Consider the following 16,223-nt stretch of genomic DNA (forward strand, 5'->3'; position numbering starts at 1 on the left):
GTGTCTCCCTGACAATATTGCAAATACGTGGGTAGTTTCTGCCTATTCATAGTATCTCTAATTTGCATCCAGAGAGTAACTTCTGCTAGAATTGATGGGAGTAGAGACAAATAATATTGGCTTCCTTTCTTTTCAGGAGTGCCTTCCCTGCATTAGGTATCTGCTGTAGCAAAAAGGAGATGTTTGTAGTTTATTTTTAGTGTAGTCATTTGCATACAGACTATCTGGTTCATCTGGTTTCCTAGAACTTGATTTGGAATTGCTTTCCTTCCATCCTTTTTGCTTGGGTTATATACTTTCTTGGATTAAATTGGTTTTTACTTTCCTTGTGTGCTCGTCCAGTGGTTTGCACACACTCATGTTCTTGGAAAGAGAATGGCAGGCATTCTGAAACACTTTGTGGCACTGACACTGTGGAGGGAGTTTTTCCTCATCTTTCTGTAGCAGCCTCAATGGAAAGAAGCAGTAGTTGATGTGAATGTCTTAAACTACTGGTTTATGAAAAGACTATATTTAAATAAAATGGTGGTAACTTTTCAGATGAGCATAAAACAGGGCCAGATACATGGTATAAAGTATCGAGAACACAGAGTTTTGTATAGAAGAAAATACTCTTTTTGTTTGGGTTGAAATATTTTTTGTTTGTTTGCTTTGCAGTGGCCCATCCTCAGGAGCCCCACCACCCCTCTGAGAAGCCAGTCATCCACTGCCACAAATGTGGGGAGCCTTGCAAAGGTGAAGTGCTTCGAGTTCAGGCCAGACACTTCCACATCAAATGCTTCACCTGCAAAGGTAAAACCTGGATATTCATCTGTTAGAAATGACTCCATTTGAGCAAATGTGCCTTGGATCACTGATGGGAGGCCGTGCTTCCTGCCATCAACCCATTAAAAATATTCTCTTTGCTCAGTACCTGAAGGATTTGAAAGTGGGAAGGGTAAAGAAAGGTGGTGATACTTAGGAAAATTCTGTCTTTTTGTAGTTTTTGGTCTTAAGTGCTTTTTCAAGGATCTGGAATTTTTTAAAAACTCTTGATAGCAATGACTGTTTTTCATTAGGGGTAGTTATGAAAATTAAGGTCCTTTGTACTCAATTGGCTGCTGAAAGTATGTGCTTTCAAAAACTCACCAGAAATGTTCTGCAAAGGTGTTCTGAGGCTTTGTGCCATGGAGCTGCCTTGGCAATGGGAATAGTGCTGCCCATTCCACAGAGGGAGGACCTGAGGGGCTCTTGGCAACTCCAGCTCATGCCGCTGAGCCCTCTGTGACCACAACAAAGACTCACTGTGTTTTTTTACAAAACAGAGGTTTAATGAAGCGTTAAATAATTGTAAAACTATGCTTTGTGAATTCATTGCCTTTGAAGATGGGTGCCACAGAGCAGGAGGCAACCCTGGCTCCTTCATGGAGTTTCTGTTTAATGAACAACGATGCAGAGTTGGCTGAATTGAGTAACCACAAAACGTGGGATGAAAGGTGAGAATAAAGAGAAATACCCAGGTCCATGTGCAACCACTCTCTGCCACTGTCAGTCCCAGCTCAGCCCAGGGAAGATATAGCACAGAAAGGGATTCAGGCTCCAGGTGAACGTGGCAGAGCTGGTGGAAAACATGAGGAAAGGTGCTGGAATAAATCAGAGTAACTGGGCAACTAAAACACAGCAGCCAAATCAATACCACGGAGTTTTTCATTTCTATTAAACCCAAGTTATCTTTTGTGGAAGTCCATATCTAGCATGTGTACTGCACATTCAGACTTTGAATAGTGTCTCCAGCCCAGTTCCTGAGTTTCAGTTATATTTTTCATGTTCCAAATGTGGGTGGAATAGTTGTGTGGTTGCTCTGTTCTTCCACTTCCTGAATATATGGAATATAGCAGAAAATAGAAATAGTTGTTTTCCTATGTTACTAAAGGTTTTCTTTAAAAGGTCACTTGAGTTATTTATATGCTGAAAAATCAGTATCTAGAATCTAAGAAATTGTTTATTAACTGTGGTTTTTAGTTAAATACAGCTTGATAACTTAAAAAATGCTTACCTTTCACCTGGATATTAACATATTTTGTGTGTGCCAATCTGGAGTGGCATCAGCCCATCCTAGAGGGCACCGTGGAGCTCTGTCTGCCCTATTTCTGGAATGCTTGGGGAAATGCATATCTCTGTCTCTCCATTACAGCTGCTGTATTTCAAGCAGTACTTGATGCCATATAATCCCTGAGCAGTTCAAAACCAGCAACTATTTGTTTATTTTCTTGTTCCTGTCCACAGTGAGTAGTGGTCTCAATTTACAGAAGATACTGGATTAGGATATTTTCAGCATCAGGCCACCTGAGACCCTTTGAGTCACGAAGGAGAATGGTAATTCAGGCCAGGCAGCAAACAGTGCCCTTAGGAGCTCCTGATAAAGGGGGCAGATGGAGCAGGGCTTTGGAATTGTTGTCCTGATGTATGCACCACATTAATCTTGCTTTTTTTAGGAGGGGTGAGGTCTACTTTCTTCTTTCACTTGTGTTTTAGTTACTTACTCATAAGCTGCTTTTGTGCTTTGACTATTCTGTTGCAAGACTGGATTTACCAGTATACTTTTTATGGTTTTGTTCTTCCCTTCCCTAGAGGAATGTCTCAACTTATTGTAGCTTCTGTTTATATGACAGTTTAAGATTCTGTAATAATATTGACCTTATGAGTGATTGCATGAAGATTACCAGAGAAAGAAGAGCTATAGAAATAATTCTTGCTGGGGGAAATGAAACTATGATTTGTACCATTAGCTTGTTAAGGAAATGGGGGAAAGTAAATGCAGTTTGAACTGAGAAGGGCCAGAACTGAATGTTAGAGACTTTTCTCATGCTGTTCATTCAGTCTGTGCCTTATTAGTTGGGTTTGTTTTCTGAGTGTTATCTTTTTAGAATTCCTTTGTCTTCAGATGGAGAAAGGAAAGGGCTGTGTATGGCAGGTTGCTCCAAGTCCTGTTTTGAATGTTTTACCTGAGCTGCAGATCTTGTTTATTGTTATTTGAGTGCAGTTTTTGTTTAAGCCACATCGTTATTTACTCACATTGCATGTTGTCTGACCATATGGTTTATACAAGTGGGACACAGCTGTTCAAGTAAGTGGTTTTCTTCCCTCTTAGTCTGATGGGTTTTTAATATGACATGACTGCAACTCTACAGGAGGTGGAATTAGACCCCTTCAGTTTATAAAGTATGTTGATAGGCAGCAGAACCAACAGATACTGGGACCAGGATGTATCAGCTGCATCCACAGGTGGCTTGGTTATCTTTACTTTTTTGTATACTAAACTTTGCTCTTGAGACTGCAACTCCCATCTATAGCATGAAAGACTTGAACAAGCTCACACTTGTCTGTTTTCATACCTGCTGAAAGTGTTTGAACTTTTACCCACAGACTTAGAAGATGTGGGAAAAATCCATTTCTTGAAAAGGCTGTCACACGAGTCACAGAGTTTGTGTGATCCTGTTCTTTGCTGTATATGAGATTCCTTTTTATTATTGACGCCCACGCTGTCAACTTAGTTTTTACATCATCCTGTTCAGTGTATTGGATGTGCTTGTGATGCTGTTTGCCTAGGCTGTGTCAGAGGCTCTTAGGCACTCCATGACTGCTTGGCATGCCTGTCAGTGGTGGCAGTGGCACTGCAGGAGCACGGTGACTTTCATCTCCACGTGCATCAGCCAGCTCAGGACAGGCTCGTGCGTCACGTAACGTGAGCAGACAGCCGCCCTCCGCAGGAGCTCTGTCCATCTCTGGGATCTTTCTAAGAACAGAGGAACTGCCTCCTGCCAGAGATGACCAGTAAAACCTGCACTGACTGACACTGTTCCCATGGCCCCAGATAAGATGGAGCTGGCTGGGGCTGTGCCTTGGAGAGCCCTGTGTCTCCAGCTGCTGGCTCCTCTGTGCCTGCCAGGGCTGGCCGCTTCTATTTGTGGCTCCCGACAAGAGCTGATAGGAAAACAAAAAAGCTGAAAATGGTGTGGCTGTCCCCAGGAAGGTGAACTCTGCCATCCTCCTGATAGGCAAAGAATTTCAGGCAGGCAGCCTCTGACTGGGAGCTGGAGTTAACAGGAGAATGATGGACAGAGGAGGGATAAGAGATATTTAGGAGTGCAGCTCCAGGAACACCAGCATTCAGAGCAGTTGTCTTTGGCTGTTTCATGACAAAGTGCCTTACCTTGCCAGGGAATAACACTGGTTTGTGTTACAAATGCAAATTCAATAGGATTCTGCATTACCTCCTGGTGTAATAAATAAGCTTTAAGGTCTGTTTTAGCAGGAGCACATTACTCTTACCAATCCAGATTGTTAATCTTTACGAGGCAATGGAAACAGCAGGCTGAGAGGAGGGAAGGTCAGATGAGGAGGTTGAGCTGGAGACATCATTGGGTTTGTCTGAAATAAACATTACCATTAACAAGAATTAATTAACGGCTTATGAAGAAGTAAAAGTTTTTCTTGTAAGCATCTATGTAAATGAATAACTTTTCTGCAAAAACTAAGACTACTCACTGCAATGCTGTTCCATATGTAAATGTGTGTGGGATCAGGCCCTAAATTACAATGTGCAGGAGCAGAGATTTTAATATCTCAATTTAAATTGTGATCTGATACAAATGATAATTTTCTGCCATTGTCAGTTGATTACAGTTCACTTTAGCCTATTGCATGTACTAGCAGAGGAAACTTGGAGGCTAGCAAAATTGCTATAATAAGGCTTTATTATTAAGCCTGTGATTCATCTTTTGGGTTAGAGGGAAAAGCTGGTTTCAGTACACTGTATTGCTTAACAGAAAAAAACTTTAAGCTTTCATACTAACAATGTAAAAGTTTACATAGCTTGATTTTGGTGCATGGAGAGATTGGTTGAATTATCTTAGCAAGATAGTGTAGTGTTTGTGGTAGGAGTGTTTCAAATAGTAGATTTATGATGTCATATATGAATTGTAAAACTTAGATTTTTTTAATAGAAATGAAGATGAAACAAAAATTTAATCTCATAATTAAGCATTCCTGCCTTAAGAATATGGATGGTGTCCTTAAGTTTTTTAGTCCTCACAGAACCATGGAATGGTTTGGGGTGGGAGGGACTTTAAAATCATGTCATTCCAGCCCCTCTGCCATGGGCCAGGTTGCCACATCACTGGAACAGGTTGCTCAAAGCCCTGTCCAGCCTGGCCTTGAACACTTCCAGGAATGGGATATCTGCAATTATGTGGAATAAAGGTCAGGTGGAAATGTTTCACTGTGTATCAGTGTTTCACATGCTATAGTGATATCAAATATCAAAAGCCAATTACCTGCTAATAATCTTGCTAATTATAAGGCAAAGCCAAGTCTTGGCATCCAGGAAGCATTTCACAAACCTACAGTATTCCACAGGAAAAAAAACATTAAGCTTCTATTAAAACATTGTTATAAATCAGCATAAAGCAGTTTCTTAATTATGAAATAAATGTGGTAATTTTCCTCTCTTCAGTTAGATGTCTCCTGAGCTTAACTTGAAGAATTCTCTATGGTATGTTTAGGTTCCAGGCACAGGTCTGGGTTTTTTGTGTGATGACTTTTCAAGGCTACATCATGTGCAGTTCAGTGAGCCTGACAGGGAGGGGGGAGGCTTCCTAAGTTTAGATTTTGGGATGCTCTGTAATCCTTTGACTTTGAACTGGATCTTCCTCCCTTGAAGAACTGGGAAGAAGTCAGGGTCATGTAAGCAGACACTATATCAACAGGTTGGAATGTGTTTTAAATCATTAGTTCTTTAACCTTTGATCTGTCATCAGATTCCTTCAGTGGCAGCAGGAGGAGGCTGCAAACAGGCTGCTGGGTAGTGCTGTAAATAGTTCAGTGTCAGGGAAAGTTTAAATATGAGGCCATTCTTGTAGTAGATGTCCAGTGCAGTGTTTGAAAAGATCTCTGCATTTTCACAAATTCTTCTGGAACAGAAACTGATGCGTGGATGTGATAAAACACGTGTGGGTAGAACGTGCTCCTTCCTGAGCATCATGAAATTATATGAGGTCACTTGAAGCTCTGAATCACCAAGATCCAGGTGGAAATGGGAATCTGTTCTTTCAGGGAAATTAGCAGAAGTTAAAGTTTCTCCCATGACAGGGAATGGAGATGTGAATTTATACATCCAGGTAGCTTGATGTGAAATCAAACCTCAGTTGCAGCTGGGAGACTAATTGCCATTTCTGCATTTACATATCTTAGCTGCTGTGTTTTGAAGACTGTTGTTCTTGCAGTGATCCCTACTGGCATTTCACTTCAGGTTCAGCTTCTTCCCATTCTAAAGTGGATCCTTACTTTTCTGTTGGGGTTAGAATACTATTAATGACAAGTGATTGATACCAATCTTAGTTTTGGGCTTGAGGTCTCTTCAGAGACCGAACATTTGACAGGAAATGAAATTAATTGCACTACTTGGCTGACACTGATGAATGCTGACAAATGCCATGTCAGATTTTAAAAAGCTACAGGATCCCTTTGGAAGTAGAGGAGCAGCAGGATGATTAACAGGTGCCTGATGAGCAGGGCAGAGCATCCTCACAAAAATACAGAAAGTTTCTTGGCTTTGTGGTCAGTGCATCCTTCATTTGCCTGGCTTGGATGAGGTTTGGCTTTGTTCTATCCTTAAACTCCTGGTTTGCTTATTTAAAATCTTTTTAGAGAGTTGTTTCCTCTAGATAGTTACAGTCAAGCCACCCGAGGCTAAACTTTGACATTCTTCCACTGATTGCCTTTTCTTCAAGGTTCATTTCCCACAGACCTGTAAATGACTTTGATCTCCACCTCGTGCTTAGTTTAATGTGAAAGGTGTTTTAACTGGTTGAATGATTCCTGCCGTTGTTTCCATCCTGGTGCAAAAACCACTGATTTTTCAGCGGGGCAGTGGGGAAGCTGTCACATTGCTGCGCTGCATACAGCTGCTGTTTGCTTGCTGGTGAGCTCAGGTATGAGCTCTTGGCTGTTGGATTGCTAGAAAGACTGAAATTGTGCAAGTCAGGTGCAGACAGGGACAACTCCCAGTGCAGCATTATTTGTGTCTCCAGTGCTGGAGGACTGAAGGCAGGGTCATGCCATTGATTGGGAAGTTGATCACGTTAAAACTGTGCTCATCTGAGACTCAGAATTCACTTTTGGTTTCAGCTGAGTGAATGCTTGCATTGAATGCCCAGGGGTTTCAATCAGGTGCCCCACTGAGAGCTACTTGTGACACGGTGACAGCAGCACTCAGGAGTGGTGCAGGCAGGATAGCTGAGGTGGAGCATCAGGGATTTCCATGGGAAGAGGAGAAAGGCCTGACTGGAGGCTACAGGATGCTTCCCAAGGGGGAGCTCAGACCAGTTTAGGAGAAGAAGGGAGAAATACAATCTTGTCTTTTGCTCAGGAGGTGTTTTAGCTGCTAAACCTTTCCTCTACCCAATGCCAAGCATCATAAAAGCAGATTTTAAGGTCACCTGTATTTGTTCCATGTTCATGTACTTTGACTTCCCAGCAAGTTTCTTGTGTCAGTCTGCTGAAATGAGAAGAGATTCCAGAAGCACTGGGAATGCTGTACATCAAATAGCTTCAATCAAAATGCATCTCTCATCAGTGTATGACAGAAAAAAATCTCCAGTGACAGGAGTGTGACAAATGGTCACTGGGATCTCTGTTACAGCTTTTGCAAACTGCTGGATGAATTTCTTACTGGTGCCTTGCAATCTCCCTGCCAGGGTAGTGCTGCAGCACAGCTTCTGAGATTTACTGTTCCTGTGTGCTTTTCTGATGATGCTTGGATGTATATTCATTCTTTAAATGAATAATGCCATCAAGAAAAGTGTTGGTAAGAGGTGTAAAAGGCAGAAGGAGACCTGGTTCGTTTGAAATGCAGAAACTTTAAACTCTAATAAGAACTTGAACCTTGCTTTCATCAATATGGGATTTGTTAAACTCTTACGTGAAAAAAAAGAAACAGATTTTCCCTGTGTATTTTTTTTTATGTAGGTGATAAACTGAAACATTTCCAAATTCCTTTCTACCTTCAAACAAGAGATCCATTATGTCCTAAGAATAACTGTTGTATGACTATTTCCCTGCTTGAAAACAGCACCATTATTCCATGAAGATGAAAAATACAAGAAGGAAATAAAATCTCAACAGGAAATTGAATTTGCACCTTATTTAATGCACAGTAACAAAGCAGATCATTAGAATTTTCTTAATGAATAGCATTCATTTCTGCAGACTGAGTGCCCAGATTCGCAGACTCTCCTGTGTGGTTTTTTTCTTTCAGTGCTGAAACAATTTTTACTTAACATCAACGTGGAGTTCAACTCTCCCTGACAGTAAGGCTATGGAGATCCTAAATAATGCTCAGGAGGATCAAATCCTGCTTTTGTTCTCTTTGAAAAACTCTCTTCTCTTCATTTTTATCATCACCATTAAAATTTGGAAGTGACTCACCTTAAGAGTGGTCCAGGTCCCTGGATCCACAGGCAGCTGGATTGCTCTTGACCAGCCCAGACAGACCCTGTGGCTTTGGGAGCTGACAGCAGCCCTGGCAGTATCTCCAAGCTTTTTTTGTGCTCCAAGGATGCAAAACAGGAGCTCCAGAGAGTAGCTGAAGACAGAAAAAGCTGGTGGGTGGGTGTTTTCCTTACAGTGGGAGGTAGAACTGTATTCCAGCTTATTCCATCCAAAAGAAAGGCAGGATGGTTTGTTTGGAATATGGAATTCTTTGATATGCAAACTCTGAGAGGAAGGCTGAGTTCCTCCAAGAGCTTTTGAAGATAATGGTTTCTTCTTTCATTTAAAGAAAAATGCTGCCTTTTTTTTTGTCTCTATGCTTGTGGTACCTTAGGGAACAGAAATGCTCCCCAAAGTCTCCTGTTTCAGAAGGAGGGTTTTGGTCATGAAAAACAGAATTTCTCCCATCATACTGAGCAGGAGGGATCTCGGGGAAATGTTTTTCTTCTGTAGAACTATTTTTGTGTGATGGATGTTTACAGAATTCCTTTTGCTTTTTGCCTTCTCAAACATGATTTGTGCATCACTATTAGCTCCACAAAGTAATTTCATTTTTCCCATCAGTATAGGAAAAAAAGTTTCATGTTTACCGTTAACTGCGATCATTTAGGTATAAATTTTTCTTTGATGACATGCTACGTGTACCACAGCAGTTGCATAGGTCACACCATCAGAATGAACTGTACATATGTAGAGTTCACAGCTGATTTCTCTTCACTGCCTCTGCTGCTCGAGGCATGAACGGTGGTGGGCATATGGGCTTTCTTTTCAATAAAAGACAATTGCAATTCCTCCCTTCTTTTTTGTGGTTTTTCTATAGTGGCCATAAATAGGTGTGCTAAGGCAGTATGTGTCAGCTTGAGGGGATACATTGGCAGAGCCAGGACTCCTGCACAATCACAAAAAGAAGAAAAAAGAGCTGTTCAGATCCCCACACTGTACATGGAGTGTGCTACAGCCATGTTTGTCCTTTCTGATTTGATCTCTGACTCAAAGTGAAAGCAGCCGGCTGGAATCACATTTTCCCAACCATGGCTGTTAACAGTCTGGGTGACCCTTGTTTTTCCCATGTAGCTTAAAGCTGTGATTAGTGATAGGGACACATGTGCTAAATTGACTGCAAAAATCCCTTGTAATGTGGGGTAGCCAGGGCTTGTTTGTAATTCCTGCAGATCGGTGTGTGTCTCCTGCTGTGTGTATGCCAGAGACGATGAATCTGCTGGGGGCTCCCATCATGAGCACCTCTGCTTGGGCCTGAATCCATGGCTGGCCAGGGTGGGAGCATTCAACTCAGACATTCTGAGTTATCTGCAGAATGAGTTAGAGATTGGGTAGAAAGAAGACTTCATAAGAAAAAGGGCAGTAGAATGAGATTCTATCTAACAATAGCAATTGCTGTCTGTAAAAGACTTGGGAAATATTTAGCCCCCATTTTCATTGACAGGCTTGAATCCCTGGGGTTAGAGCCTAATAACTGTGAGTGCATGGACCCTTTCCTTCCAGTTCTGCAGTAGTTTTTGCAAACAATGATCTGCCACCTCTTCATGATGCTGAAGCTCGATTTTCAGAAGCAGCTAGAACAGAGGTGGTATTGAAAGTTACTTTTGATCATCCCAGCTTATTAGAGCCTTGCCTAGACAGATAAAGGGGGCCAAATGAGTTCTTCAAAAAGACTCTTTGGTAGAACTGGGGATCATCCCAAAGAGCCAGAGAGTTCATACATGCAGCTCCTGAGGCAGACCCAGCTGCACACTGAGCACCTTCAGCTTGAGGCTGAAAAATACATATACTTGGATGTTAAAGGTAAATTACAAACTACAATTTAAATAATCATACAGACACATGAGTACTCCGTAGCACATAATGAAATTTAGCAGCTTCTAAAGCATCTTTTAAACATTAAAGCAGAATTCTCCATTTCTACATGATTTAATGGTAAGGATCTGCCCAAAGTAACTTAGAGAAGCAAACTTATTGTAAGTAGGTTTTCCACCGGACCTCCAGTAGGAAATTGTGGTGTAGAGGTTACATGTACATTCTGCCTAACAGGATATTTTACTGTTAATTTGAAAATAATATTTTAAACAAAGTGGAGATCAGTAGAAGAAAAAGAAGGACTGAATTTTTTTTTTCTGGATGTTTACCTAAAAAACCAACTTGGAACCTTTTGCAGCATTTTAACAGAGCCTTAACAGTAGTTCTTTGTAATTCTCCTCAGTCACTGATAATTGCGTTTTGGCTGCTTGTGGATGTAATGCCACCATGAAATGTAATTTGTTTGCACATGGAATATTATCACTGTCTATGCAGAAATGTGAAACCTGAAAAATGCTGGTCCTAATACTGCTTTCCTTCTAAGCTGCATTTTAGTTCTGTTTATTGTTGTTCTATTAATTATTGTTACAGTAGCAGTCATTAGACCTCCAGGGCTCGGCAACAGACAAAGGAAATTTGCAATCCCTGCCCCAAATGCCTTGCAATTTTAATTTTCAAGGCAGGTAGCTAGTAAGATACTAGCCCATTATAACAGCACTGAGGATGAATGTTGGGTACAATATTGTGCTTGGCACTTGTGGCAGAAAGAGGAATTGAACCCAGTCCCCCTGATAATCTTTCTGTGTTTCATATTTTAATTATTCTAGGACTGTGTAACTGCAAGGACCTAGTGTACTGCTTATTTATTTTTCCTTAATACTCAGAATCCCTGATATTGAATATTTCTGATATTTGATCTGAAGATACTTGAATCTGATGAAGGGAGATGAGACGGAATTCCTTGCAGAGTTAAGTTAACATATTAGATTTCTGTGAAGAGTGGTTTCTTTTACTGAATTACACAGATACAGCAATATACAGAGGAACAGGAGGTGTACCAGAAACCAAAGTGCCTGGGAGGAGCTGGGTATAAATTTTTGGTGATACAGGGGAACACTAAATAGGTAGGTTTGAGTTCTTTGTTCAATCTAAGCTAAAGGCACAGCGTGAAATCCAATCTCCCATGGCACTTTCTCTTCATGGGGTTTGGCTGTTAGAGATAGGATTGCTTTCTGTCTCTGTGTTGACCAGAAATGCCAATGCAGGACTCTGAATATTTTCTCAAAGCAAAGCAGGCACCTGGTTGTGATGTGTTCTGGTTTGAGTGAATAGGCATTTTACAGTGGAAAAACTGCCAAGTCACAGAAATCCTTGACTGGCTCTTCACCCTTTACTGATACAATTGAGCAGCTAACATCCTTAGCAGTGATATTGTTCTAATCTGTGTGGTTTGTGTTTTTTGATTCCAGTGTGTGGCTGTGACCTGGCACAAGGAGGCTTTTTTATAAAGAATGGAGAATATCTGTGCACCTTGGACTACCAGCGCATGTACGGCACCCGCTGCAATGGCTGCGGGGAGTTTGTGGAGGGTGAAGTGGTAACAGCTCTGGGGAAAACTTACCATCCAAGCTGCTTTGCGTGCACTGTCTGCAAGTAAGTCATCCCTTCAAACAACATGGCAGGAACTCAGTTCAAGGAAAACACAAGGAAAGGTGTTGCCATCAGACGCAAGTGTCAAGACAGGTTTCTCTTGAGAACGCATTTATTTTGTTATGGAAGATCTGCTGTGGATCTGACTTGACAAGTCTTGAAAATGCCGCTCATTTATATGGGGGACATGGCTTTTGTATGACATGTAGTTCCCTGTTCTCAGAAAGTTACTCTCATTTCTGAAAGAATTAAGTGTCAGGCTTACACACTGAGATAATGGTGTGAGTTCAGGTGATCAGCCCAGCTTGGTGGGAGAAACGAAATGCAGCAAAATTCTGGATGCTGCATTTGAGCTCTGAGGACAGTCCAGCGTAAGAGCATGTGGCTTTGGGACTGCTGGGATTCCCCCTCTTCTCAAATACTCTTTCTTGTCCCCAGTAAGAGAGCCAGTCTTCAGTTCTGCAAGGAAGGAGTTAGCTAAGGCTCTGTGGATCAGAGAAAGGTGGCATTTTAAACTCCTATCTCTGATAAGTAGTTGAAGTACTTTGTCCTTTAGCCTGGTACATTTTTCAAGCCTTTTTCTATTGAAAGAATTTTGATTGTTTTCTGTTTTAAATAGGGTGTGAGTTTCCTGCATTTTGATAATCATATCATGTATATGTTGCAGTTTTATTTCCCAGGGACAGTGGGAAACATGACATCAGTTTTCTGTACATTGATTTGCATCAATCTCCTTATGTTGAATGAACAAAAGATGAGTCTTTGAAATAGATTAATGAAATTCAGTATTGCTGCTGATTTATTTTTGGCCCACTTTGAGATGGCAGTGGAAAGGAAACCACGCCTGTAGCATTTTGTTTTGTTGAAATCAGCAGTAGATTTGCTAAGCAGTTTTGGAGTGAGGTGGGGGTCTGCACTCAGCTGTTAACACTCCTTATTAAAGATTTGGAGTTATTAAATGTTGTTCATCCTCTGATATAAGCACCAAATAAGAGTTAACAGCAATGTCAACTTCTGCCTAACACACATTCTTAACATTTATGAGTGACTAGCTCCACATTCCTTCACCAACCTCAAGAACAGTTCTGATTCTTTGAGTTCTCTTCTGTATCATTTGCTACCCACAACATCACGCTGAGACCATCATAAATGTAGGTGTTGTGTCTTAGCAGATTTCACTGTCTCTACTATTCAGATAAAATATGTTTGATAATCTTTTTAAAATGAAAATATAAAGCAAGTCTAACCTCTGCTCTGCTTGCATCCATGGATTGGATTTCTTCCAGTGCCTGCCTTTGCCAAGGCCACATTGCAGAAACTATTTGGCCTGAGTTTCTGTAAAATATTGATTGCGCTGGAGGAAGGCAGAAAACTCAAGGCATGGGAACAGAGGAAAATCTCTGGCATAACCTTTGCAAAAATACATTTTTCTCTTGAACTTTCCAGGCGTCCATTTCCACCAGGAGATCGAGTTACCTTTAATGGAAGGGACTGTCTGTGTCAGATGTGTGCTCAGCCGATGTCCTCCAGCCCCAGAGAACTGTCTGCCTCCAGCAGTAAGTTGCCATCTCATTCCTGAAACTTCTCACTTTTCCAGGCTCATCAACATTTGATTGGAACTAACATAATGCAATCTTTTGGTGTTTTTATTTTTATTCGCTTTTAGGAAAGGGAACTATCTCTGGGAATTTCTGTGTCTTTTTTTTTCTCTTCATTAAGTGGCTGTTACTACGGATGGGAAGAGACACTTAGACATCTCAATGTGAAAAAATGACTTTTCCCCAGTGACTGGATTTTTAAAATGATTTTTTGTTAAATTTTGCTTTGACGGGCACCAGAAAAGTATCTAAGTGATAAATCCTGAGGTTTCAAAGTCTATTTCTTTAATGTATAATTGTGCAAGTTTAAGTATTCAGAAGAGGATGAAGTCAGAGGAAATTAATTTTCTTCTCCTATTTAAGAATTCAATTAAATTATCCTTTAAAAGGAGTATCTCCAGGATTATGCTTCCAGAAGACTGATGCCACAATGATACTGTGATCAGAACGTCAGGAAACCATTATAAAAGACACAGGAAGCAAATTAAAGGGAAAGATAGAGAATAAAGAAAGTTTGGGAGGCAAGTTAAGCTGGCTTGCTGTTGGGTTTTAACACTTTTAAAAGGTAATTTGTAAATTACTGATATTAATCTCTGCCTCTGGTAGTTAATTTTTGTGAATCTTTGGGGGTTTCTTTCTCTGACTGCTGGATTGTACTCAGCACTCACCCAGTGTAGTTTTGTAAATCAAAATGGCTGCAGCTTTCCTTGTGACACTGGGTGGTTTTCCTTCAGGGAGAAACTGTGTGTTTTCTCCTGGTACTTGGCTTTGAGATCCTGGGATTATAAAGTGCTATGGAAAGACAAAGATGGATAATGTTTGTGCTCCGTGGATGAGTCAAGTGAACCTCAGGATATCTGATTTGCCTGAGAACATGCAATCAAACCCTTAGACAAAGGGAAAATGAGAGACTTTTTTTGTTATTGTGCCTCTCTGTCTGGGAAGTAATGCTTTTCTGCTATAATTGTAGATTTGCAACTGAAAATGCGCAGGCCTAATCAGTTAAGGAGGAATTTAGGAACCTGCAAAATGGCTTACAAGACTTAAAAAGCAACATAAAAATTTATGAGGGACTTCAGGCACCCAGAGAATCCTTCTGAGACAGAGGAATGATGTGGAAATTGATATTTAGGAGGCAAAATTGGCAAGGAACTGCAAGGCACAGGGACCTTGGACAGTACTGCTATTCTTTTTGTAAGCATGCCAGAGCATGGAAGAATCTGGATCTTGCTCTCCAAAGGTGGCACACCTGTCCAGCAGAGTGGCACTTGCCGCATGCCTGACTCCAGGTGCCAGAATGGCCCTAAAAAATGTCAGGTTAACCTTGTCTGATACTTAGCAAGGCACAGAGCTGGATACTGACTTCCCCACAGCCATGCTCTCTACTGGAATTGCTTCTTGGCTTCCACACTGACACCATAGGTATCAAGGATTATAAAATGACATTTTGTGTGACTTGTGATGAGATTTATTTGGGTTGTTAATCATAATTGTGTCCTGCTGACAAACTGGTTTGTCAGTACCCACAGCAAGAGAAATCCTGCTCTCAACAGCTTAGAGTGCACTACTTTGAAATCTGTAGGCACCTGCCATGGTGCATCTTGTTCTTTTATAAACTTGCAGAAATGTGTAGTATAGAGTTTCAGGTTGTTCTATTGCAAAACTCTCCAAACAGACAAATAAAAATGAGAACAGCTTATGTTATACGTTCAGAACTTATCAATTTTTAAAAAATCAATGAAGCATTCTCTGTCTTCAAAGATTTATCAGTTGCTGCTTTAACTTTGTGCAAAAGTTGACTTTGATACAGAAAAGTATCTTGCTGGTACCAAAGAATTAATATTAATTAGTGTAAAGGATTTCAGATTACTTCCAGGTTTCTCTTGCTGGCTAATACACACATAATGTTGGTTTTTTTCAAATGCTTTGCCATTTTTGAAAGGATTTATTTAAAATAAAAATTTTTTTAGGAGACTCTCTGATTCACACTATGCATCTATTTCATATCCTGTACTGCTGTCAGCTTCCTGTGATTACTTTCAAGTAGATCACTAGAGGAGACTTTCCTTAAAACAAGGAAAGTTTGAGGGAATTCAGTAAACTGCAAATATATCAGGTTTGATTGCTTGGTGTAATGTGAAACGAGGCCTTCTATCCTGGAGTGTCTGCATTAATGCTGACATGCCATTTTCCAGTGTCTATTACTTCACACAAATGAAAACTTACTGACAGCTTTGCTTGGATGATTTCAAGGAAAATCAAATGTGTCTGAGTACAGGGGTTAACATCTTGAATAACATGAACCTGACTATTGTTACACTCTATTGTAGTGCACAGCAGTGAAAATCAGATGGGAAAATACTAAATAATTAATTTTCTTTTTTTTTAGCATTAGTTGGTTCCATAGTACTTATTTACCCTATTTATATTAGTAATATATTTCTTTAACTCCACATGTGTCACCTGAAATTACAGCTATTTTCTTGAAGAACCAATTCAGTGACTCTATTTTTATTCTAAATTTTTAAAATTCAAATGCGGTAGAGTAATCATAATTTATAATTTAATCAATCTTATTCCTTGGCTACTGCTAGAAATACACAGTGTACTAACTTTGGGATCTTCATTCAT

At 40.5% G+C, this 16,223-nt stretch overlaps 1 protein-coding gene across 12 annotated transcripts in view; it reads left to right on the forward strand.

Annotated features, from left to right (window-relative positions):
- Positions 1-648: 648 nt before the first annotated feature.
- ABLIM1 (actin binding LIM protein 1) overlaps positions 649-16,223 on the forward strand; it is a 98,921-nt gene continuing 83,346 nt past the window's right edge. For all 12 annotated transcript variants that reach the window (XM_031061190.1, XM_031061193.1, XM_031061221.1 and 9 more), the window contains exons 1-3: positions 649-792; positions 11,814-11,997; positions 13,441-13,550. In XM_031061190.1, the coding sequence (XP_030917050.1) occupies positions 11,891-11,997; positions 13,441-13,550 (217 nt within the window). In that variant the 5' untranslated portion in view covers positions 649-792; positions 11,814-11,890. The remainder of the gene's footprint in view (positions 793-11,813; positions 11,998-13,440; positions 13,551-16,223) is intronic.

This window comes from Geospiza fortis, unplaced genomic scaffold, assembly GCF_000277835.1.
Source record: "Geospiza fortis unplaced genomic scaffold, GeoFor_1.0 scaffold130, whole genome shotgun sequence".
NCBI lineage: Eukaryota > Metazoa > Chordata > Aves > Passeriformes > Thraupidae > Geospiza > Geospiza fortis.